General features: G+C 47.2%; 2 protein-coding genes across 6 annotated transcripts in view; both read left to right on the forward strand.

Moving 5' to 3' along the window:
- The window catches only part of ndor1 (NADPH dependent diflavin oxidoreductase 1), a 66,082-nt gene extending 61,301 nt beyond the window's left edge, over positions 1 to 4,781 (forward strand). For all 5 annotated transcript variants that reach the window (XR_011882855.1, XM_072240575.1, XM_072240573.1 and 2 more), the window contains one exon: positions 4,741 to 4,781. The gene's annotated coding sequence lies outside the window, so the exon portion shown is untranslated. The remainder of the gene's footprint in view (positions 1 to 4,740) is intronic.
- alad (aminolevulinate dehydratase) lies at positions 4,766 to 22,029 on the forward strand. The gene is made up of 9 exons (XM_072240707.1): positions 4,766 to 4,837; positions 6,204 to 6,339; positions 9,399 to 9,482; positions 11,813 to 11,901; positions 13,022 to 13,077; positions 13,795 to 13,882; positions 15,402 to 15,488; positions 16,077 to 16,206; positions 21,968 to 22,029. Exons 1-9 carry the CDS (start codon positions 4,766 to 4,768, stop codon positions 22,027 to 22,029), a joined length of 804 nt encoding a protein of 267 aa, XP_072096808.1.
- The last annotated feature ends 2,832 nt before the right edge of the window (positions 22,030 to 24,861 follow it).

Genomic DNA, 24,861 nt, shown 5'->3' on the forward strand with positions numbered 1-24,861 from the left:
ACTGATCTTTGCACGGTCAGTGCAGGTTGGCCCTGGGTTACAGCGGGGCTCCCTTCCCATGAACTGTTTCACGGGTCTGAAGTGCGCACGCAAGCGAAGTTGCAGGTGGCAGATTTATTGTCCGTGATGGGGTCTACAGCCCCGCCACACCCAGTGTCCATCCCGCCGGTCTCACCGACACCGTTCATCAGGCAGGCTGTAAGTCAGGCATGCATAAGCCAGGAGGACCCGGCTCGTGTTTCTTGGCCCCGTGGTGCCCTCTGCCTGTTCAAATGATGAAAATTATTACTATTTGTTTGCAAGAAAATGGGTAGGGAAGGTGAAGCTCTTCCTCTCTGATGTAGACTCAGGCCACTTTCTCCCTACTGTCTCTTGTTCAACCCCTCCAGACACACTGTCCTCTCATCCTGCACATTTGTAGCCACGCGTCTGAACAACTATCAGAACAGCCAGCGGCATTTTGAAACAGCTGTTTAATAGTAGCCCTGCAACTAGGACGATTGTAATGGGGCTGAGGAACTCGGGATACTGCAGGGTCGATCTGGAGCACTGCTGGTGGTTTCAGTCACCTTGTTTCTGAAGGGAGAGCTTTCATGAGGCATTGGAGAGGTAGTTCACAGAGTCTGTTCCTGAAATTAATGGTTTGAGTTCCAAAGAAAAGTTTGGCAGCTTGGAACTGTACTCATTGGGGTTTAGGAGAAAGAAGGGCGATCTATTGAGACAGGGAAGATTCTGAGGAAGATTAGCAGGATCAGTGCTCAGAATATGCTGGACCCATCTCATGGAGGTATCTGGAATCACAGGTGTAGTTTTGTTTAAAAAAAGATGTGGGCAATTTCAGATAGAAATGTGGAGAAATTTCTTCTCTAAAAGAGGGGCTGAATTCTCTGCCCCCAATAGCTGTGAAAATTGACAGAATTTTGGTCAGGAGTAGAGCTGAGTTCTGAGGAACAGGCAGAGCAAAGTACCAGTCCTGACTTCACAACCACTCCAGTCATTCAGCACGACCTGTTCCCCTATTCATTCAGACTCTCCAACGTGAAAAAGAGTTTCAGTATGTATATTGTATACATTTCTCTGACATTAAATGTACCCTTTGAACATGTTCTGCTGTTCAGTAAGGTGGGATTTCCAGCTACATTCACTCACCTTGTCTTCGAGCCTCCTGAGTGCCCTTGTCTAGCAGGTATCCATCAGGCTCGGGTCAGTGGCTGTGAGTATGTGCAGCGTTTCATGGGACTGAGCTCCACCCTCTGCGCAGCAGTGTTTTCTAACCTTCTCCTCAGTGCTGTGCCCCTGGCTCCGAAAGTTCCATCACTCCTTTATTAAAGGATAAAGTTTCTCTCTCTCCCCCCTTGCTGATTCGTTTAAAAATGCTGAAATTATTCAGCGTTTTATATTATTCCAAACAATAGATGTCTATTTCGCATATTTTCTGTAACTTCTCACATTTTAACATGGGGAGCACTTTCAGCGTTTTGGTGAATCTGTGCTGCCCTCACTTTGAGACCTGTGTATTCTCTAATGTGCGGTGCCCAGAGAGCTCCAGATGTGCCAGTCCCTGGCTTTGTACAGCTATAACTAAACCTCACTCGCTTTCTATTCCAGCAGCTTTCTAGCTCACTTAACACACACACAGTGCTGGAGGAACTCAGCAGGTCAGGCTGCATCTATGGGAAGGAATAATCAGTCACCGTTTCAGTCCGAGACATGTCATCTGGGCATTTCATTTGCCATTTACGTTCTAATCAATTGCGTTGGCCCCGCACCGTGTCACTTTTTACGAACTGGACAACGTTGGGATTTGCATCCTTGCTGTGAATAAATGTGATGTTAACTTGTTAGTTTTAAGAGTGATGGCCACTATTACAAAAACTGCATTTGTTTTAAATTCAAACCCTAACAGTACGATTGTACAATCACGTTGCAGGCAAAAAGCAGACAAATCATAACTAGCACACTCTAAGCTAGCACATTCCCATCCTCAATGAGGACAGATTTATCCCCTGTGATGAAATACCTCTGTTAACCATGGAGGTATGTTCTTTTTCCACAGCTACCCAGGCACCAACTTGCCCCCTGAACATTACCAGGCAGTCAGCCCTCGTGGAGTCCTCCACTGCCCGTCTCAACGATCCATGGATAGCTGTCTTAGCCTGCCCTAGGGGCAGGCTTATTTGGGCATCTGCCCCCCTCCGTACTGGATGACCAGAGATAAGGAGAGTGGGGCTAAAATGCAGCCAGAAGGCAAGGAGCAGACCCCACATATGTGAATAGAGGCTGCTCCCCTTTGCACACGGTCTCTCCCAGGCGGCTGGGCGATCTGTACCCATGGTAGTGACATGAATCAGGAGGGAGTCAACCCACCCTGACAGGAATTGCTGCTGTAGATAGTTTTTTTTAAAACAAATGAATTAACAACATTGTTGAGGAACGTAAGCAGCACATTGAAGATTCTGTACCACACCTGCCCCATCAGCTGAAGTGTCTGCCTGTGTGGAAGCTGATACAGCGCTGGGGCTGGGGGGTGGGGGAGGTGAGGATGGGGCTTCCCGGTTTGTCTCTCTCCGCACAGAGGCGTGGACGCTGAAGCAGTCGGGTGTCCTTCCCTTCAGACAAAGAAACCCTGTGGCTGAGCGGTCTTATCGAGCTGCACGACTCTAGGTTGTACATGTGGTTCACTCCCAGTGTGATACAGGGTCCCATTACACAGAACTCAAGCCTGGCAAACTGATCTTTGTCCAAAATTAAAAATGCTTGGATTAGTTCACCAGTCTGGTGTGAGAGAGAAACTGAAATCTGCAGCAAGGAAGCTTATTATGTAAACATATTTAATAAATATGTTTTAAGTATTTCTGCTATTCCAAGCTGAGCTACAAAATTAACTCTCATTTTACACAGTTCCTGGATGGCCCCCTGTTTCAGGCAGAATCCTCCACCCTGCAGTTTCCAGCAAGTTAGCTTTGTTGTGAGAAAAGGAAGGATATGGCAGATGGGAATTATAGTGAATCGAAGGCTGTGTGCAGTGGGATGCCACAGGGTCTGTTCCTGGTCCCCTGCAGTACATATCAAGATCTTCCACATGCATGGAATGGTGTGATAAGGAACTTTGCTGATGAAACCAAACTGGCCAGTGTGGTTGACAGTGATAAGTTCAGGGCTGCAGCAAGATATTGACAGACTGGTGGAGGGGCACTGGAGTGGAAAATGGAATTCAGTTTGCCAAAGTGTGAGACATTGCAATAGGACTGTTGGATCTCTATTAGGGTTCTTCCGGGAGTCAAAAATGGGGAGCAGCAGTAATTCTAATGATCGTTTATTTTAGAATACAAACAAACATACAGATACTAAGCAAACTAAATAAGAGCTGAGAAATAATGTTGAGGTAGAACGAATGCAAAGATAAAAGGAACAAAGATGGTGCAATGGAAAAATCAATCACTTTTATAAATCAGATCAGAAGTTCCTCAGATAGGAATAAACTAGATAATAGGCTACATAATTAAAACAATTACATCACGTGGGTAACGTGCTAATCCTTAGCCAATAAAAAATGAGAAAGATGATAAACTGTTTAGCTGCTGCACCACTTTCTGCCAGTGAGTGTGTAAGATACATGAGCTTAGTTAAAAAGTACAAATCTTATTAGAAAATATTATTAAAAAAAACTAGTGGTTTCCAACAGGGGAGAGCAAGTACAGTGGGAGTGAGGAACGAAGGGATCCTGGAGACACAGGTCACAGGATAGTCAGGTAAGTTAGTTCAGAGGACATTAGTCAAATTGGTTTAATTAACCAAGCCAGAGTGCACAAGGTTCGGGATCATGTGTAAAGTACTGGTTACACCCGCGTTTGGGACTCTGCACGTAATTTTGGTGAGAATGCCAGAGAAGCAGTGGAGTAGGGGTCAGGTGGAGAGTTCGGAGGATGGAGAGTTACAGTTATGCGATCAGGCTACCTCGGTGCTTTGGGGGGAGAATTGACAGATGGGAGCTGGAATTGAGGCTGAGACAGTTTGAGCAAGGACGACTTGTTTCTTTTGAGCTTGTGTTCCTTGGCGTTTAGGCGGATGAGGGGAGACATTTTCTAAACTGATAGGAGGCCTGATGGGGTGAACCTCGGGATGTTTTCACTACTGTGAGAGTTTTAAACAGAGTAAGAGGACAGTCATTTAAAAGTGAGGTGAAACTCTCCCCTGCAGACAGTGGTGAACCTGTGGGATTCTCTGCCCCAGTGGGTGGGGGGGTCATTAGAAGTATTTAAAGCATCTGACAGATTAGGGAGAAATGGCACAGTTGGACGAGCTCAGAACAGCCATAATATTAAATGGTGGGCAGGCTTAGAGGCCCTTGTGGTCTGAGTTCCACAGCCCGTTTGTCTTTGAAGTGTTGGTCACGGGGAGAATTCCTGCAGAGGACGGTGAGAATTGAACTGCGATCACTGGTGCTGTAACGTGTTACGCTAACCTCTGTACTATTGTGCTGCCCCACACCTGACGTGTCTGGTTTCCCTGACACTGTACCTCAATACAGTGTGTGTGTCTGTGTGCGTGTGAGAGAGAATCTCTCAAGGAGAAAGTGGAAATAGTTCTGTTTGGAAAAGCGGGTTGCCTTGTGCTTTTGGTCATTATAACGTTTCAGGTACGCTACACAGCTTCCTCCATCATTTTCCCTGGGGCGTGATGGTTGTACGGTGACGATGTGGTGTAAACAGAGGCTGTTTGTCTTGTCTGTCTCTCCAGGTATGGTGTCAATAAGCTGGAAGGGATGCTGCGACCCCTCGTTGACCAGGGTCTGGCTTGTGTGTTGATCTTTGGTGTTCCAGCTAAACTTGCCAAGGTAGGATTCAAAGTGGTGAGCTGCCTTTCCAGGAGTCAGGCTCTGTCTTTACACTCTTCATCACTGTTCTTTTTAGCGTGCAGTTTTAGAGATCTGGATATCAGTTGCAAGGCCAGTATCTATTGCATGTCCCTAATTGAGGCAGGTGTGAGGCACCTCCTTCGATCACTGCAGTCCTTCTGGTGAATTACAGTGCTGCTGGGGACGGAGTTTCACGATTTAGACCCAGCCACAATTATTCCAAAATCAGGGTTGGGTGATTTACCTTCAGCCCTTGGGCATCCCAGGTATCTTCATCGCCAGTCAGCCCAATCACGGTGTCAGACACCACTGAAGCAAACCCAGGAAGAGCAGGGAGCCAGATTATCTCTTCCTCAGACATTGGTCAGGCATTGAGATCTTCACATAAATTGATTGTTTGAATTTTCTGAAAGGTTTCACAAGGAATCTGTCACAACTTCTTGATGACGGAGAATTGAATGCATCAAACTGATCTACTGCCCCTGCTTGTTGCTGCAGGGAGGTTTTGGATAGAAGATGTCAGATGAAGACTCTGTCCCGAATGATTTTTCTCACGTGCCGTCACATGATGGCTGGTTACCTCGGTCACTTCCTGAGGCAGCACCAAATCATTGGGTGGTGGTCTAAAGCCGGCCTCAGTCTGATTTTGGCACAACATAGCTTTTCATTTTAATTGCCTGCCTGCTACATTCTCCTTGGTGCTCACAATCTGTTTCGCTGACGTATTACAGTGCACTTTGCGGGAGTCTGGAAAAAGTATAATCTGCCTCTGTTTAGCCTGTGCTGTCCCTGTCTCAGAGATTGTGGGATGGAACAGTACAGAAAGAGTTGTATCCCATCTCTGCCTGTGCTGTCCCTGTCCTGGGAGTAAACGACAGGACAATGTAGAGGGAACTTTGTTCTCAAGATAACTGTACTGCTCCTATTCCAGGAGTAAACAACGGGACAGTGTAGAGGGAGCTTCATTCTCTATATTACTACTGTTCCTATCCCAGGAGTAAACAACAGGACAGTGTAGAGCGAGCTTTGTTCTCTATATTACTACTGCTCCTCTCCCAGAAATAAACAATGGGACAGGGTAGAGGGATCTTTGTTCTCTATATTACTACTGCTCCTATCCCAGGAGTAAACGATGGGACAGTGTAGAGGGAGCTTTGTTCTCCATATTACTCCTTTTCCTATCCCAGGAGTAAACGATGGGACAGTGTAGAGGGAGCTTCACTGAACGTGGCCGCAAGTGTATTCTACATTGCTTAAGTGTTCCATCGGGTGATAACAACACACTAAAGCCAGTCACTCCTGAATGCCACTGCTGCCTTTTATTGAGCTGTGTTTCCTCGGACAGGATGAAAGAGGGTCTGGAGCAGACCAGCAGGAGACCCCAGCCATCCTGGCTGTTAAGAAGCTGCGCAGCACGTTCCCAGGTCTGGTGATTGCCTGTGATGTCTGCCTCTGTCCATACACTGATCACGGGCATTGTGGTGAGTAAACAGCTGGGGTTCCTTTCTCAGGTCCCTCCACCCCTCCGATTCTTAGTAACAAAGTGAAGGTCCAGTATTGTCCTGTCCACAGGTGCAATGCAAACCCTATGTGAAGCAGCATCGTGGGATGTAGCATCATAACAAAAACGTAATTACATATAAATTATGTGCACATTTCACAAGAAAGAACACCATTAGAGCTATAAAAAGCAAGGTTCACTTTAGTGCAGAGTGATCCAAGCCGTCATAACATTGCTAAACCTGTAGTGGTTAGGCTTGTTTCAGTTGGTTCAGGAACTGACTGATTGAAGGGAAGTAGCTGTTCTTGAATGGTGTTATGTGTCTCCAGCTTCCTGACATTCTTTCCTGATGGTGGCTGTGAGAAGATGGCATGGCCCAGATGGTGGGGATCTGTGGTGATAGATATTGCCTTCTGCAGTGCCTCCTGTAGATACTGCCAATAGCGGGGAGCAATTTGCCATGACGTATTGGGCTGAGTGAACTATAGCGGATTCGGGTTAATTGGTCAACCAGTTCATCGGGGCAGCTGCTGATTTGGAATGACTCTTAAAGAATAAAAGTTCATCGAGAAAATAGCCTGGATTCTCTTCGTTTATTTTGGATACTATGCCGCTTAATTGGGACAGGAGACTGTTGCCAAACAGTTTCTAGCTAGTGTCAGTCGGGTGAACTTGTGTGGCTGTTAGACACTACACTGCACTCAGAACAAATAATTCTTAAATTGTGTCAGTTGTGTGCATTTGTGTTCAAAAAGCAGTGATTTTAGTCACTGATAGTGGTCGATAAGTAAGCAGTAAGACAACTCAGAACTGTTTTCCTCACTGCGGTTTCAAGCATTCAGGCTCGGAGATGCCAAAAACACCAAGAGTGAAAAGAAAATGATTTCACTTCTTCAACAAGTTAGGAACTATGGAGAATTTGAAGGTATCGACAATCATCTTGATCGTTAAAATGGAAATGAAGATTTGGAGGATGCAGTCGTCGAGAGCCTTGTATGAAAGCACTCAGTGTCTGCACTAATTTAGTTCATTTGCCATCAATCAAAAGAACACGGCAGCACGTTGGCTGTCTGTCTTATCTGATGACAGTGAAACCTGTGTGAGGGAGTTGTTAAAATGGAGAAGCCGTTGTCCTGGGGCAACCTTGGAAGTACGTGTAGTCATCCCAAACTGAGGTCTTCCTTGGCTGCAGTGGATGACAGTGACTCCTTCTGTGCCTTGTCGTGCCCTTCGCTCTCCACAAAACATCGTGGAGCCGCCTTCCTGGTTGTTGGATCTCACTGTTGATCTCATCCGCCCAGTCCACCAGAGCTGACTTCAGGGGCTAGGACAGGCATGTCCCCGTCTCACCGGGGTATGAGATCAGCTGGCTACCCTCACCTGGTTTAACCCCCCCTGTTGAGGCCGTGCAGCAGGAGGGGGTGGCCGCCATCACAAGCAAGCAGCCACTTGGAGCCATGTGTGAGAGGCGGGTGTCTGGTGAGAAACAGAGGTGAGTGAGCTGACAGAATGGACTGGACAAGCCCCTTCAATAAAAGTGCTACCCGTTCATGGACACCCCTTACACAGAATTTCTCTGCTGGTAACTATTAGAAACTAATAAACTAATACACAGTTTTATAGTACTGTAGTAGCTTTGGTAGTGTTTTGATTTATTGCACATTTCATTTCAATACATAATTTGTTACTCTTTTAAATGGTAGTTTTTTTAATACCTTTTTAACTATTTCCATGAAACTTCAGTTAATTGGAGCAACTGCTTAATTGGGCCAAAATGTACTGGTCCCGATGTGTCCTAATTAACTGGAAAACACTGTGTTCTCTGCAGCTTTTTATGTTCATGCATATTCAAATTGCCGTACCAGACCACAGTGCAACCAGTCATAACGCACAGGATGAGTCAGTCTGACTCCAATAACCGGAGTTGGATCTGTGTCTGAGCCAAACCACATGTAAGTGACAGCTGGAGTAGTGAGTTGAAATGTTTTGAGGAGGAAGGGACCCAACTCAGGTCCAGAACTTCCACTGGATCTTTACAAGATATCAGGCAATGTCTGCTTCCAACAAGGAATCTTAATCACCTCCCCTTGACCTTCCATGGCACTACCGTTACTGAAAAACCCACCATTAACATCCATTGACCAGGAGCCACCTAGACCAGCCACATGGTTATCATGGCTGTAAGTGTAGGTCACGGGCTGGTATCCTGCAGCAAGTGACTCACCTCCTGACATCCCATCGCCTTTCCATCACTTGAAAGGTGTGTGATGAAAGACTTTCCACTTTCCTCGAAGATTGCAGTGCCAACACCTATCGAAAAGCTTGATGCCATCCTGGATAAAGTGACCTGGTTGACTGACACCCAACAGTGTTCATTTGTTCTCGACGTTTATCCCTCCACCACTTCACCCACAAAATGCATTGCGGTTAACTTGCCCGGGGCATTCCACCAGCACCTCCCAAACTGGGAGCCTGTACCCCCAAGAAGGGCAAGGGTAGCAGGTCAAGGAAACGCCACCACATGCGGGTTCCTCCAGTTCACGCGCCATCATTGAGATCACGGTGTAGAAACTGGCCCATCAAATCCAATCCTACCGCTGAACGTCCATTTGACCTGGAAATATGTCACAGCTCCTGAATTATCGCCGGGTGTAAATCCTGGAATGTCCATCCCAACAATGGCACGGGCGCATCGTCCAGGTCAGGCGGGGGCCTCACTGTTACCTTTTCAGGGCAGTTCGGCATGGGCAATAAATGCCGGTCTTGCCCGCAATGCTCTGATGCTGATCATTAATCTTGGCTGATGTGCTGGGGTTGGGGTATCAGGCTCAGTGACAGTGCTGGGAGGCACTGGGGTCAGGGACCGCCTGTGATAGGCACAACTGCAGCCATCTCCTTCCACAAGGTTCCTGTTGCCTCAGTGGTGCTCTCCCTCACACCAGTATCTCACTGGCAGCCAGCTGTTGAGGGATACATCTCCGGCAATGGAGGTAAAGGGCACAATGCCAGGGGTTAATGGCTCTTGGTCTTCTTCTCTAGGGATCCTCCGAGAGGATGGAACATTGAACAATGAAGCCAGCTGCCATCGGCTGGCAGAGGTGGCACTGGCTTACGCCAAGGCAGGTGAGCACAAAATTCAGGAGCTGGAACTTTTCCAAAAGCTATATATTTAAAGTGACAAAGGCTGATGGATCAAGGGGACCTGGAAACGTCTTCCATTGTTGTTCAGTTTTGATCCAGTAGCAGTCCAAAAATCAACCGAAAATCAACTGTGTAACCCAGCATGCAGTGGTGTTCAGCTACATAGTCAGAATGCAAAGTGACCTTGCAACGGGTTGACCCAGTGAGATGGTGAGATTGGTTTTGAGGGTACAAGTCATTTACTTTGTGGTTAATTCTGTGCAGTCACAGCTGCTCAACAAGCAGTAATCTGAGTCTTAAATCCCTGACTAAATTATGAATAATGTTTCGTCAGAACAATGTGGTCTGGTGAAACATTTTTGACACTTAATGGTTGTTCACGGTCCACAGATGCTCCCTGATACACGAACATAACCGACGGGAGCAGGAGGCCATTCAGCCCTTCAAGTCTGTTCTACTGATTGTGACTGATCTGATAGTTGGTCACATCTCTGCTATCCTGTTTGGCACCCATTATCCCTCATTCATCTGGAACCCAAAAGTCAACCCCAGCCTTGAATGTACTTAGTCTCAGCCACCATCTGGGGTAGAAATTCCAAAGATTTACTGACCTTTGAGAAGAAATTCGCCCATATTGCCAAGATGAGTAGCCAATTTTGTATCATGAGAATGTGTCCCAAGTTCTAGGACCCCAGTGAGGAAAACTCTGTCAGAGCATCTACACTTCCAACTCCCCTTTGTTTTCTTCAAAACTCCAGAGCATGTTAGATCAACCCTAAAACAATCCCCTCATCCCAGAGATCAACCGTGACCTTTCCTGTTCTGTCTTGACAGCAGCTATATCCCAGGGGATTCCAAGGGTGGTCAGTCGGGAACCCTGCACCAGAGTTCCTCCCAATGTGTTCTGTTCCTCCCTAATAATTTCCAATAGATAACTTCACGTGTTCTCTGTTATATAAAATCTGACATTGCTTTCCCCAATTAATTTGTTCATGTTCTGTATCCTTATCCTTCCCTTTGTTACCTAATTCTGTATCATCTGAAATATTGTATATCTGTCTAAATTGTTAATATAGGTTGTAAATAATTGATGTTCCAGTCCTGATTACAATCTGCCAACCTGAAAATTACCTATTTTTCCTTTCTCTGTGTCAGTTAACCAAAAATCTGTCTTGGCCCTGAATTTACTTAATCACAGCAGTTCAGCTGTCTTGAGTAGAGAATTCAAAATATTCACTGGCCTCGGGGAAAGAAACTCTCCCTTGTATTGAAAAAGAGGCCTTGACCTGCCATATATTTCCAATAACTTGGGGTGGGGTGGGGATGTTACTGGGAGGGACACAAATACCAGCACGAGCTGAAACACCATTGGCTGCTCCCTAAGAATGTGGTCAAACACAATATGACAACAAGAGAAATGAGTTACTGTATTAGAACCAGATCCAGAGAGAGGTTTTAAAGAGCATATTAGAGGATGTAGGGGGAGGGGGGTTCAGAACTTACCCCCCCCCCCATAGGTTATAGAAAAATAGTGTGTGACAGATTGTGAATTCTGAGACATTACCGATGGGAGATTTAGGACTGAACTTGTAAAGGAGATTAGATTACTGCTTGTCACAGTGTGAAATCTACTCTGACATTAGTCATCCAAATTCAGTGGTCATTTGGTAATGCAGTTAAAAGGGTTTGGTGGTAATTATATCCTTAACTTTAAATTGTAGAGAAAATGGTTGGAAGTTACAGGAAAATAAAAGATCCACCTGTAACAATCCAACCAGTTCATGGAATTTCAGTTCCTCCTCTTGCATTAGGATTGATACATCTAGAACCCTGCCTTGACCCCTGGCAACTTGAGACCAAAAGTCTCCCAGTTGTCACAGGAAGCTGACACAGTGTCCTCGGGGCCAGGTATGAATTCACCCAGACTGGACAAGTAAATGTCATGAAATTAGACAGCCTTAATCCAATTCTCAATGGGAATAAAACTATTGTACTCAGTTCTATCATTTATGGAATGTGTTAACTAAACTGTTGCTTAGAGATGCGTAGTCAGCAACACTCATGTTAGTTAATTGAATGAGCTTGGATTAGAATTTAATCCACTGACTCTATGTACATTCCTTCCTCAGTGCCCAGGCAGCTTTGAGCACTTTATGTTATTTCACCACGATGCTCAGAAGGAATTCCTTTGTCTGTTAGATCAAACTTGTGGGAGGGTGGGGGAGGCAGCAATGAAATTCCTAGATGTGTGGAAAACCTTTTTGCCAAATGCCCGAGGGGTTTCTAAGAAATGATGGCCACTCTCGTTTCAGGATGCCATATTGTAGCTCCCTCGGATATGATGGATGGCAGAGTTGGATCCATAAAGCAGGCTCTCACCTCCAATGATCTGGGAAACAAGGTAAAGCTGTTTTACTTTGCAGCCAGCTCGGAGCTTGGTGTAGAGTTATCAATGAAGATCAGTGCAGGAAAGCTGATCTAAAAGTAGGCAGTACTGGAAACGCTCAGCAGCTGAGACAGCAGCTATGGAAGGGGAAACAGGTTAAAGGGCCTTCATCAGAAATACTGGTACTTCCTGAACTGTTTGTTCACTTTACGGCTAGCTGTCATTCTGAGAGTTCTCTCCAGGTGGTACAATCTTAAAATGAAACCACAGATGCTGGAGTCTGGGATGAAAACAAGCTCTGTGGAGGAACTCTGGGTCAGACAGTGCCTCTTGAGGGAAGTAGACAGTCAGTGTTTCAAGTGGAAAATATAGAAATGTTGACTGTTCACTTCCTTCTACAGATGTCACTTGATCCACTGACTTCCTCCTGCAGTTGTTTTTTTGCAATATTCAAACGTTAGAGTATAAACTGGTTGGTCTGAAATGTTGATTCCTCTCTCCACCTGCTCTGAACATGTCATTGAGATACAACACACATCCTGCTGGTTAGCGGGTTAGGCAGCACCTATGGGGGGGGGGGAATGGACTTCCAGCGTTTCTTAACCCGAAACATCGACTGTCCGTTTCCCTCCACGCGTTCTGCCTGACCCACTGAGCTCCCCCGTTTTTTGTGTGTGTTGCTCCAGACTTCCAGCATCTGCAATCTCTCTTGTATCGAGCTGAGATACGAGATTCAGCACTGCTTCACCGAGTTGGCCGTGGGTTCTCAGCCGGTCACCAGGAGATTCGTGGGGCTCGTCTCTCCGAGCTGCACCTTACAATCAACAGCTTGCACTGTTGACCCGCCACTGTAGTTAACTCAGCAACTGGAAACTACACTTCCTGTTAGTTTGTCCCCACTCTCACGCACTCAGCCTAGCTCAGCCTACACCCCTCCGACAATTCCAGGCAACAACATTGTTCCACACAGATTGAGGGCCGAACCTTGCTGCCCTGGTGATACAGGGAAGTGGTGATTGGAATGTGGAGATTTTATATTGGGGTGGGTGGGGCTGGGAACTAGGTGATGGGAGTTTGAAATAAAATGCGCTTGAATTTTGTCAGATTTTCAACCTGAGTTTAATCTTTCCACCAGGTTTCAGTGATGAGCTACAGTGCAAAGTTTGCTTCCTGTTTCTATGGACCTTTCCGGTGAGTTCACTGACTGACACAGGGTTGATCAGCCAGATTCTTCAATTTAATGTCAGGAGACTGTATACAGTATGCAACCTGAAATTCTTACTCTTCACAGACATGCACAAAACAAAAAAAGCCCCAAAGAATGAATGTCAGAAGCATCAGATCCCCAATGCAACCCCTCCCACATGCAAGCAGTAGCAGAGCCATCGACCCTCCTCCCCCACTTGCACCAACCCCACCCTCCGTAAAAAGTATAGATACACTTGCCCACTCAGTACCAACCTGTCCCTGTTTTGCGTGGTGCTGTGGATAACTGTGTCGATGCAGCAAAGCCTGAGTGTTTAGGGTGAGCAAGTGAGTGTTAGGGTGGACGGTGCCAGTTCAAAGATCTAATTGAGGAGGAATTGGAGCAAAAATTCTGCAGACTCTGCAAATCTGAAACAGAAGTAGGAAATGCAGTAATCTCCCTGCAGACTGAGCGGCAGCAATGAGGTGAGGAATGTTGGCACAGCTGCTGCCCGAACTCCCAGTGTTGGCTGTTCTTGTCTTTAACCATCGGTGTGGAGTTTGGTGCCACGGGGACTGCGGGAAACAATTGCTTGACACGTTTTTGGGGGGTGGGGAGCGGAGGGTGAAGTAAGCTGGATGTATTAAAAAGGATAGAGGAACATGGGCCTTTTGTGCAGGTTGGAACTGGTGGTTGTGTGATTCGTGTCCTTCCCCCATCAGAGACGCTGCCCAGTCAAAGCCAGCTTTTGGAGATCGCAAGTGCTACCAGCTGCCTCCGGGCGCCAGGGGACTCGCTATCCGAGCTGTGGTAAGTGAAAGCCTGCAGTGTGTGAGCAGTCAGCACGCTGGGACCCTCCACTGAGCCGCTGTTGCGGAAACATCTCGGGAGCAGCAGACAGAACAAACTAGGCCGACTCGGAGGACTGTTTCCGACTAAAGGGCTTTATTTATATGTGATATCATGGAGAGCCTCCTTTCCTAAAAGCGGTGTTCAGAGGCTCTGGTTAGCTTTCAGACACGCTTCATTATATAGACACAGCGTACGTGACTAAAAGCACTTAACAATAATATTGCTTGACTGTGAACTTGGGCCTAGAGTGTAACAAACAGCATGACTTTGAACTTGGCCTAAATTTCAACAAACAACAGCATTGTATAAATGTGGCGCCATAACATTTTTCTTTAGACATTATCAAGGTCTTTCAGCTAAATTCTAAAAGCAAGGACTTTAGCTGAATTTTAAGAGCATTCACAAGCTCTTAGGTTAACCCCTACATATCCAAATAGTCTTAAGTTCTTCCACAGCCACAGTATGTAGACTTAGATCTGCTGCATCCTGCAAACACTGGGAGCATCTTCATGACAGGTTAGGCAATAAACCGCAGCCCATGCCAGTCTCGGTCACAATTAACTGCAGAGTACAGTAGTATGCTTCGGTAGGGAGGGTTGTCAGGTGCAGGGTACATCCTTCCCCAGTGAAAGAACTGTGCTGCCATGTGGTGTGGGTTAACTATTCCGTTGCACAAATGTAGTTGGTGAGGGGTGGACATACTTCTCTGCCAAAGGAGGTGTAAGGCGCTGCTTCCCTCTGCTACCCTATAGGTAACCCTTGGGCTAGGTGTAGCACCTGCTTAGCTCCCCGGTCAAGGTCACGCGAAGCCATGGTATCAGGTGGTGGATGGTCGTATGAGCAGCTGGTGCGTATCACAAGCCCTGGTTAAGTGACAATGACGCCAGGCGACAACCTCTGAAGAGTATTGATAATGGCTGGGGTCACCCATCTTGTAAAGACACTGCCCAGAAGAAGACAATGGCAAACCACTTCTGTAGAAAAATTTGCCAAGATCCATCCTGGTCATGGAAAGACCATGATGATAATGAGTTGAGCTGGCAAGCAGCCCACCATGTCTTTCAGGGCAGCTCTGATTGCCTGGTGCACTCCCTCTCCCTGCCGGCAGATTCGGATTGTAAATTGGTTATTACTGTCACACGTAGCAAGGCACAGTGGAAAAACTTACCTTGCAATTCCGTCCATGCAAATCAATTCATTACGACAGTGCACTGAGGTTGGACAGGGTAAAATAATAACGGTGTTACACAGAAAGTACAGTGCAGGTAAACAATAGGCAACAAGGTCATAAGGGTCATTGTGAGATTGAGGGTCCATTTCATCATACTCAGTAATCTCTGGTGCAGACTAGGACATGTTCTTCTTTTGCTCTCAGAGTCAGGAGATTGCGCACAGCAAATGCCTGCTGATAGTCATAAGTGTGACTGCTCCTTGTAAACGATGACTTGAAGTGACACTGTTTGCCACCCTGCTGCAGGACCGTGATGTGCGTGAGGGGGCGGACATGCTGATGGTCAAGCCCGGTATGCCTTACCTGGACGTTGTCCGAGAGGTGAAGAACAAAGTAAGTGGGTTTTGGTTCCCTCTGCCCATGGAGCTTGAAGAGGTGGGGGGGGAGGGGGGAGCAATTTTGTGCAAAAAGTAAGCAGCTGAGGGTGGCTGCTGCCAGCGAGCTCTTTATGACTGAGTTGGAATAAGGTGTGCAGACCTGACTTTGATCTAAGTGTCGGTGTTGACGGAGAGATCGTGTGTGCTTTCCTACTGGTGCAGAGCAATCCTCTCCTCTCTGTTGTAGGAGCAATAGAGGTAGGCTGTCATATCAGCTCATTCACCCCATCACTGTGAAGATTCATCACAACTTTCATTCCAGGTTCCCATCGGCTGTTTCCACTTGTTCCATCTTTGCACTTGAGAATTATTACAGGTACTGACAATAAGTACATTCTGATAGCCTATTTGTTGCCTGCAGAAAGCTGAAACTTAGTGAGACAAAGTCTGAGGGAAGATAGCGGGTTGTATTAGAATGTAACATTTGTTTGATAGCAGTTTGTATTAGAATGTAACTTTTGTTTGAACTGAGCAACCCTTGTCAATGATTTATTCATCCTCTCTCTCACTCACTCACTTGTTCTCTCTCCTACCTTCCCTTCAGTACCCCTGTCACCCGCTAGCGATTTACCACGTCTCTGGAGAGTTTGCAATGCTGTGGCATGGTGCCCAAGCTGGAGCTTTCAATCTAAAGACAGCCGTGATGGAGGCGCTGACCAGCTTCAGGAGGGCAGGTAGTACTCTTCACCTAACTAAGCACTTCTTCCATTGTCTCGCACCTGGCACCAGGCAGGGTCCCAGCAATGCATCAGTATGTCGTGCACCAACCGGTGATCATGATGAAGCCTATTATACCCAAGAATAGCCTGTCTTTGATAATCCTGGGCAGGTGGGTCAGACACCATTTGTACACATGTGCTGCTGGATCTGACCATGTTGTGAGTTTACACGGAGCATTTCAGTACTGGGGCAGTCAATGTGGTCCCCTTCTCTACTCTGCATCAGTGTGTGAACTAGGGCATTGGAGAGAGAAAGCTCGGTGTCTGCTGAGGTGTGTGAGGGACTGGGTATTCAATGAACAACAACATCACTTGTGATGCAGGAGGCCACTTGGCTGCTTGTGGTTGTACTGGAAATGATTTTTTTTTATTACCTGTAGCTCTTTAAAAAGGACAATCAGAAATCAGGTTCAAAATCACTCATATTTCATGAAAGTTGTTATTTTGTGGTGGCAGTACAGTTCAAGACATTAAAAATTTATATAAATTATGATTTAAAAAATAACTAAATTGTGCGAAGAAGGAATAGTGAGGTAGCGAATCATGAACCATTCAGAAATCCGACGGCGGAGGTGTTCCTACTGCGCCGTTTCTATAGCTGTCAGACTAACTTTCCAGTGCAAAGTAAAAGTTGTCTGCTGTACGGTGGACAGTTCTGGGTGGGTGGCCCTGAGATCTTTACTTTATTGTCGCCAAACAATTGATACTAGAGCGTACAATCATCACAGCGATATTTGATTCTGCGCCTGGAGTACCAATCGATAGTAAATATTAAAAATTTAAATTATGAATCATAAATAGAAAATAGAAACGGGAAAGTAAGGTAGTGCAAAACAACCGAGAGGCAGGTCCGGATATTTGGAGGCTACGGCCCAGATCTGGGTCAGGATCCGTTCAGCAGCCTTATCACAGTTGGAACGAAGCTGTTCCCAAATCTGGCCTTACGAGTCTTCAAGCTCCTGAGCCTTCTCCTGGCGGGAAGAGGGATGAAAAGTGCGTTGGCTGGGTGGGTCGTGTCCTTGATTATCCTGGCAGCACTGCTCCGACAGCGTGCGGTGTAAAGTGAGTCCAAGGACGGAAGATTAGTTTGTGTGATGTGCTGGGCTGTGTTCACAATCTTCTGCAGCTTCTTTTGGTCTTGGACAGGACAACTTCCATACCAGGTTGTGATGCACCTTAGAAGACTACTTTCTACGGAGCATCTATAAAAATTAGTGAGGGTTTTAGGGGACAGGCCAAATTTCTTTAGTTTTCTCAGGAAGTAAAGGTCCTGGTGGGCCTTCTTGGCAGTGAACTCTGCTTGGTTGGACCAAGTCAGGTCATTTGTGATATTGACCCCGAGGAACTTAAAGCTTTTGACCTGTTCCACTTGCACATCACTGATATAAATCTCCAGTTCCCTCTCTGAAGGCACCAAATGCTGTTGGATCACGGTCTGGTGTCTCTGAAAAGGAAAAGCAGTCACTCTGTCTGAGAACTTGGACAACAGTGGTGACTGGTTACATAGATATGGGGTCATCACACACACACGGCCAATCTGCCCACACCCACCACTGATGGCAATTTCATGACCCAGGTTCGTGGACGTGATTTGGAAAGAAGACACTCCCAATCAAATTCTTGAAACTGAGATTTGCCAAGTGTGTATGAAACTGAACCATAGCCTGTCAAATTATACCCAGATCAGGAGCCAGGGCAGCTCTGCCTTCTTCCCGATCACACACGCGATGCTTTTGGAGACAGAAGCGACTCTCACTCCATCCCCACCGGGCAGCTTTTCAATCTCTTATTTTGCTGTGGAGAATTCTGTGGGTGTTCACCCCAGAAGGAGAGCAGGGATGGTCCTGGGATTTGGGAAGAGACTTGGTGAATGATTTGGCTGGGTCAGGGGAGGAAGCAAACAGTGGATTTCCCCAAGGAACAAGGGAGAGTGTTTCACTGCGGTTGACCCTGGGTGTGACCATCTTCTTCAGGAGGTCACCCCCTCAGGGGTGCTTTCCTTAGTCATTTCAGGGGTGGGAGGTTGCCTGCATTTATGGCCCACCTCCAGAAGAGTGGCAGTGAGCTGTTGCCATGATTTTGGTCCATCTGATGAAGGGGCTCCCGTGACACTGTTGCACAGAGTTCTGGATTTAGAGCCAACAACAATAGAGGGCACGCACGTATTTCCAGATGGTGATGGTGCTTTGTGGGTGTCACCCTGGGCATGGTTCAGTGCACCAGCTGCCCTTGTCCTGGATGGGCATCGAGTTGTACTGCTGAAGCTGCTCCCATGCAGGCAAGGTGGCAGTGTTCTCTACCGCCTTCTGCCTGGTGACTACCCAGCCTTTGATCTGCTAGTGTAACCACTGTGGCTGGCCCAGTTGCATTTGTGGTGAACTCCAGGATGTTGACTGAAGATCAGAGGATTGCAGATTGCAGTCTGAAACAAAAAATAAAAATGCTGGAAGCATCAGTGGGAACAGAAGCAGAGTTAGGCTTACAGCTCTGAGTCCATTCAGAACTGGGAAAGAGAGAAAAAGCAAGTTAGTTTTAAATATGAGAGAAAAGCCTTCGATTCGAAACAAATTATTTTGGTCCATGTACGGCTGTAATCTGACTTGCTAAATGTTTCCAGCATATTTGATGATTAACCTCTGTTGATGGTGGGTGACGGGGTAGTGGGAATGTGATTGAAAGGGTTTGGATTTCCTGTACACCTTCGTCAATTGTCACTTCTGTGGCACGAGTCGCACTCTGTGTGGGGAGGGGACGTGTCTGACTCTGTGAGGGGAGGGGACGTGTCTGACGCTGTGTGAGGAGAGGGGACATGTCTGACACTGTGTGTGGAGAGGGGACATGTCTGACACTGTGTGTGGGGGAGGGGACGAGTCTGACACTGTGTGTGGGGAGGGGACGAGTCTGAAAGTGTATGTGGGGGAGGGGACGTGTCTGACGCTGTGTGAGGAGAGGGGACATGTCTGACACTGTGTGTGGGGGAGGGGACGAGTCTGACACTGTGTGTGGGGAGGGGACGAGTCTGAAAGTGTATGTGGGGGAGGGGACGTGTCTGACGCAGTGTGTGGGGAGGGGACGTGTCTGACCGTGTGTGTGGGGAGGGGACGAGTCTGAAAGTGTATGTGGGGGAGGGGACGTGTCTGACGCAGTGTGTGGGGAGGGGACGTGTCTGACCGTGTGTGTGGGGAGGGGACGAGTCTGACAGTGTGTGTGGGGAAGGGGGTAAATCTGACCGTGTGTGGGGGAGGGGACGAGTCGGACAGTCTGACGCTGTGTGAGGGGACGAGTCTGACGCTATGTGAGGGGAGGGACGTGTCTGACAGTGTGTGTGGGGAGGGGACGTGTCTGACAGTGTGTGGGGGAGGGAACGAGTCTGACGCTGTGTGGGTGAGGGGATGTGTCTGACAGTGTGAGGGGAGGGGACGTGTCTGACACTGAGGGGAGGGGACGTGTCTGACACTGTGTGTGGGGGGAGGGGACGAGTCTCACACTGTGTGTGGGGGAGGGGACCAGTCTGACACTGTGTGTGAGGGGAGGGGACGTGTCTGACAGTGTGTGTGGGGAGGGGACCAGTCTGACACTGTGTGAGGGGAGGGAACGAGTCTGACAGTCTGACGCTGTGTGAGGGGACGAGTCTGACGCTATGTGAGGGGAGGGACGTGTCTGACAGTGTGCGGGGGGAGGGAACGAGTCTGACGCTGTGTGGGTGAGGGGATGTGTCTGACAGTGTGAGGGGAGGGGACGTATCTGACACTGAGGGGAGGGGACATGTCTGACAATGTGTGAGGGGAGGGGACGAGTCTGAGCTGTGAGGGGAGGGGACATGTCTGACACTATGTGAGGGGAGGGGACGTGGCTGACACTGTGTGTGGGGGGAGGGGATGTGTCTGACACTGTGTGAGAGGAGGGGACGAGTCTGACGCTGTGAGGGGAGGGGACGTGTCTGACGCTATGTGAGGGGAGGGTACGTGGCTGACACTGTGTGTGGGGGGAGGGGACGTGTCTGACACTGTGTGTGGGGGAGGGGACGAGTCTGACGCTGTGTGAGGGGAGGGGACGTGTCTGACAGTGTGTGTGGGGAGGGGACCAGTCTGACACTGTGTGAGGGGAGGGGACGAGTCTGACGCTGTGTGTGGGGAGGGGGTAAATCTGACGCTGTGTGTGGGTAGTGTATGAGCCTTACACTATGTGTGAGAAGGGGATTCCATAGGGATTACCCCAGGTGGAGTTTTTTTCACTGGGAATTGCCCTGAGTTGGGCTTATGTCTGGGGAATGCCTCAAATGGGTCATCCTGTCAGCAATTATCTGCCATTTCAGAATCACTCTGTTTAAATTTTACTTCAGTCTCTATTCTTTGTGTGGGGATACCCAATTTTCAGTTGTTTTGTGTACCAGTCTACTGGTGATTGTTCCTTGGTGAGACTTTCAGTCATGGGCAAACTAACACACTAAGGTCCCCCTGTACATCAACATCTTTCAATCCCTCACTGTCTGCTTGCCCGTTCAGTTTATCTATCTACACCAACTCTACCTCAACTTCACACCAGTCACTCTGCATCCTTCTCAAAGCTCAGCCGACTACCTCGACAGATCGTGTGCCCTAGCAGTGCACCGTTAGTCACTGTTCCCCATTGTTAACCAACTCTATTCACCCCATCCTACTTCTTCCTTTGATGTGACTGCTGACTGAAAGCACTAAAACACAATCAGGTTGTAATTACTGTCCTGTATGATGTGAAATTTGTTGTTTTGCGCCAACAGTGCAAAGGCGTAAGCTGGTCACCCTTATCAATTATTTCACTCTTATTGCCTCTGCTGGTTTCTGGGGACTGGTGCAGTGGACCATTGATGTGGACTCCAAACACGAGCAAGTCTGCAGATGCTGGAAATCCAAAGCAACACACACAAAATGCTAGGGGAAGTCAGCAGGCCAGGAAGCATCTGTGGAAAAGAGTAAACGAGACTTCTTCGGAACTGGAAAGAAAGAGAAGTCTTCTGTTTCTTTCCAGTCCTGATGATGGACGGATCTCGGCCTGAAACCTCGACTGTGTCCTCTTTTCCATAGGTGCTGCCTGGCCTGCTGAGTTCCCCAAGCCATTTGTGTGTGTTGCATTGTTGTGGAGGTCATTCTAGTCAGAGCGTTGCAGTAGGGATCATCCCAATCCGGACGTTCCAGGTTGTTATGGTGACTGCATGACTTGTCAGGGATGGCTACAATCGGACATTCTGGTGTGCATTGAAGGTGAACCGATCTGGAGCTCTATATGAGGAGCAGTCTGAATATGATTGGCCCTGCTGATGTTGGGTATTGGCCACCTTCATTCGGTAGGAAGCCCTGACGGAACAGTCTCCTATTGGTTTTCAGTGGGGACTGCCCCAGGCTGCACCTGGAATGGGTTTCCTATGGGCAGTACAGCCCTGTGTTGTGGGGGACTCCATGTAGGGGGCTGCCTTAACTTGGGTGTTTGAGGGGAGTAATTGGCTTTGGTTAAGGGGCTCTGTGGAGACTGCCCTGAATGTTCTTGAAGTGTTGGTGTATAATTAAATGCAAGTCCATATTAAGCTACCCTGATTCCAGTGTACGTTCGCTGGTCATTCACCCAAAGATGGTCCCATTGGTACCCCACCCTCTGTCCACTGGAAGTGTGCACGGACAACAGCTCCTGCTGGGTGTAGCTTTCCCTCTGATGTGTGGTTTCTTCTGTGTGGATTTTGCAGGTGCAGACATCATCATCACGTACTACGTGCCACAAATCCTGAGCTGGCTGAAGGACGTTTGATGCTGCTCCTCCTGAGCACAGAACAGACTGGGTTTTGAAGAAATATTACTCTGCTCTTTCACTCACCCTCATCCCACAGCTGCTAACCTGGTCCAATGTCTATCTGATCCTCTGCCTGACAGTGAGAGGGGCAACTTTTAAACTGTAACGATTGTGTTCACCAAAGGTATATTTTCACAGATGTTTAACACCTATCAGATCTTTGCATCATGTTTTGGAGTGAATCCAGCTGAGAGAAAATATAAAAGGGCCAAGTGACTGAAGTCTGAAAGCCTACAGACACAAGAAAATCTGCAGATGCTGCAAATCCAAAGCAACGCACACAAAATGCTGGAGGAACTCAACAGGTCAGAAAACAACACGCAAAATGCTGGAGGAACTCAACAGGTCTGAAAGCAATGGACGATGCTGGAGTAACTCAGCAGGTCTGGCAGCATCTGTGGAAATGAGTAAACAGTCGACGTTTCTCAGCAGGTACTGACGAAGGGTCTCAGCCTGAAACATCGACTTTTTCATCATTTCCATAGATGCTACCTGACCTGCTGAGTTCCTCCAGCATTTTGTGTGCGTTGCGATGTCTGAAAGACTTCAGGTATCTGATTTTGCAAACGATCTGTGATTATTTCAATATACAGAACCTCAGGGATTGTAAAATGAATAAGTATGAAAGTTTTGTCAGTAAATCATGTGGCTGGCATGTTAATGTACTGTGTAATGGCTGCCCAGGTGCCTTTCTGAACTTGACCCTTCTGTGGGTACATGCCTTAGAAGTACAATCTGTATATGAAACCCTGTGAATGAATGAAATGGAATCCTCTGTTTTAATAAAACAAACACTAAAAATTATGTTCTGTTTGGAGCTCAAGAGAGAATTGTTCTTTTAAATTGTATAGTGTTTCATAAACTGGTATAACAAACGATAGATTAAACACTCATTCTGGCTAGCTGGTGTATTTTGTGTCCATTGATGTGTACCAAGTCAGAATCAAAGTCAGGTTTGTTATTACTGATATATACTGTGAAATTTGTTTTGTTTTTACTCGGTTTTATCAGCTGCTCAATGTCTACCTGAAGGCCAGCTGTATCATGGATCACTCTCATAGTAGTCATAGTCATCTTTATTGATCCCGGGGGAAATTGGTTTTCGTTACAGTTGCACCATAAATAATTAAATAGTAATAAAACCATAAATAATTAAATAGTAATATGTAAATTATGCCAGGAAATAAGTCCAGGACCAGCCTATTGGCTCAGGGTGTCTGACCCTCCAAGGGAGGAGTTGTAAACTTTGATGGCCACAGGCAGAAATGACTTCCTATGACGTTCTGTGTTGCATCTCGGTGGAATGAGTCTCTGGCTGAATGTATTCCTGTGCCCAACGAGTATGTTATGTAGTGGATGGGAGACATTGTCCAAGATGGCATGCAACTTGGACAGCATCTCTGTAGAGTCTCTTCCAATTGATCCTCGGGCGTCTCCCCTGCGGTCAGGGATGACTCGACTCCACTTCAGTCTGTGGATTTCCGAGGTGGGTAATGAGGCCACTGCAGCAACGACAGACTCTGGGCAGGAGAGTGCACAGATCGGAGGTGCTGCATCACAAGCTAGGTGCATTACAGTGAATTCCTGCAAACAAACCACTAATCTCAGATCTATCGTTTCACAGTGAATACTGAGTAATCCCAGAGACGATGTAGCAAGTCTCGTGTCTTCCTACACCTTAAGCACAGAGGCAGTGTTTTGTACCTGCTGGGACCGGAACTGGCAATTAAAGTTTCAGTGTAAAATCAAAGTTCAAAATGAATTTATTATCAAAGTACTTGTATATCACCATATACTACCCTGAGATACATTATCTCACAGGATTCACAGTATAACAAAGAAATACAATAGAAACAATGAAAAATTACAAAGACTGACAAACAATCAAAGATTTTTACTCCTCATGTATATGAAGGATGTCAATTCAATGAGCGAAAGAAGACAAACTGCAAAGTTGCGTAGTGAGTTTCCTAACTTAGTTCCATTGATGAATGGTCAACGTACTGAGAAATGTTTTTACTTGAAGGATTCTATATTGCAAGGAACGGGTGAACCCAAACGCAGGACACTGACACGGAGGGAGAGTAATCTGATGAGTGTTTATTAATGGTTGCAGGGAAGGCAGGGGAGTGAGGATTAGGCAGAGGAAAGCCCAGGAGTGAGCGAGGCTTGACCAGGGGACGAACCTGGGTCGCTGCGGTGAGAGCGCGGCATTTAATCACTGAGCCAGCGGAGAGTGTAGGTGGGCGGTGGGACGAGGCAGAGCAGGGATGCAGACAAGGGTGTGAGCGTGGCTGGAGGAGAACGGCAGGCAGGAGGATGAACGGGAAGGCTGGCGGCATGCAATGCTCCTGTTGACACCAGAGAGACAGAGTTAACACAGGCAAACAACAGCGCCGAAACAAAACTTAGAGTACACAGCTCTAAGCGGCCTAGAATGTGAACTACCACACTGGCTGAAGCAACGATCTGGTGATGAGTGGATGGAAAGCCAGGGTATTTATGCTGCAGGTTAGATGAGATTCAGGTGCGCCGCAATCAGGAAGTCCGGGAGCAGGAAAAACACGGGGAAAAGGGAATTAGGAAAACATGAGGAATAAACGGGAGGGACAGCTGAGACCGTGACATTTTCTGTCATCTAAGTCCACACCTAGAGTTGTAGACTGAAGCAGCATGGAAACAGGTCCTTTGACCCTCTGAATCCACTCTGAACATCAACTCCCCATTTACACTAATCCTGTGTCCATCCCGTTTTATTTTCTCCACACTCTCTTCAACTCTCCCATAGAA

This window comes from Mobula birostris, chromosome 22 (genome assembly GCF_030028105.1).
Source record: "Mobula birostris isolate sMobBir1 chromosome 22, sMobBir1.hap1, whole genome shotgun sequence".
Classification (NCBI taxonomy): domain Eukaryota; kingdom Metazoa; phylum Chordata; class Chondrichthyes; order Myliobatiformes; family Myliobatidae; genus Mobula; species Mobula birostris.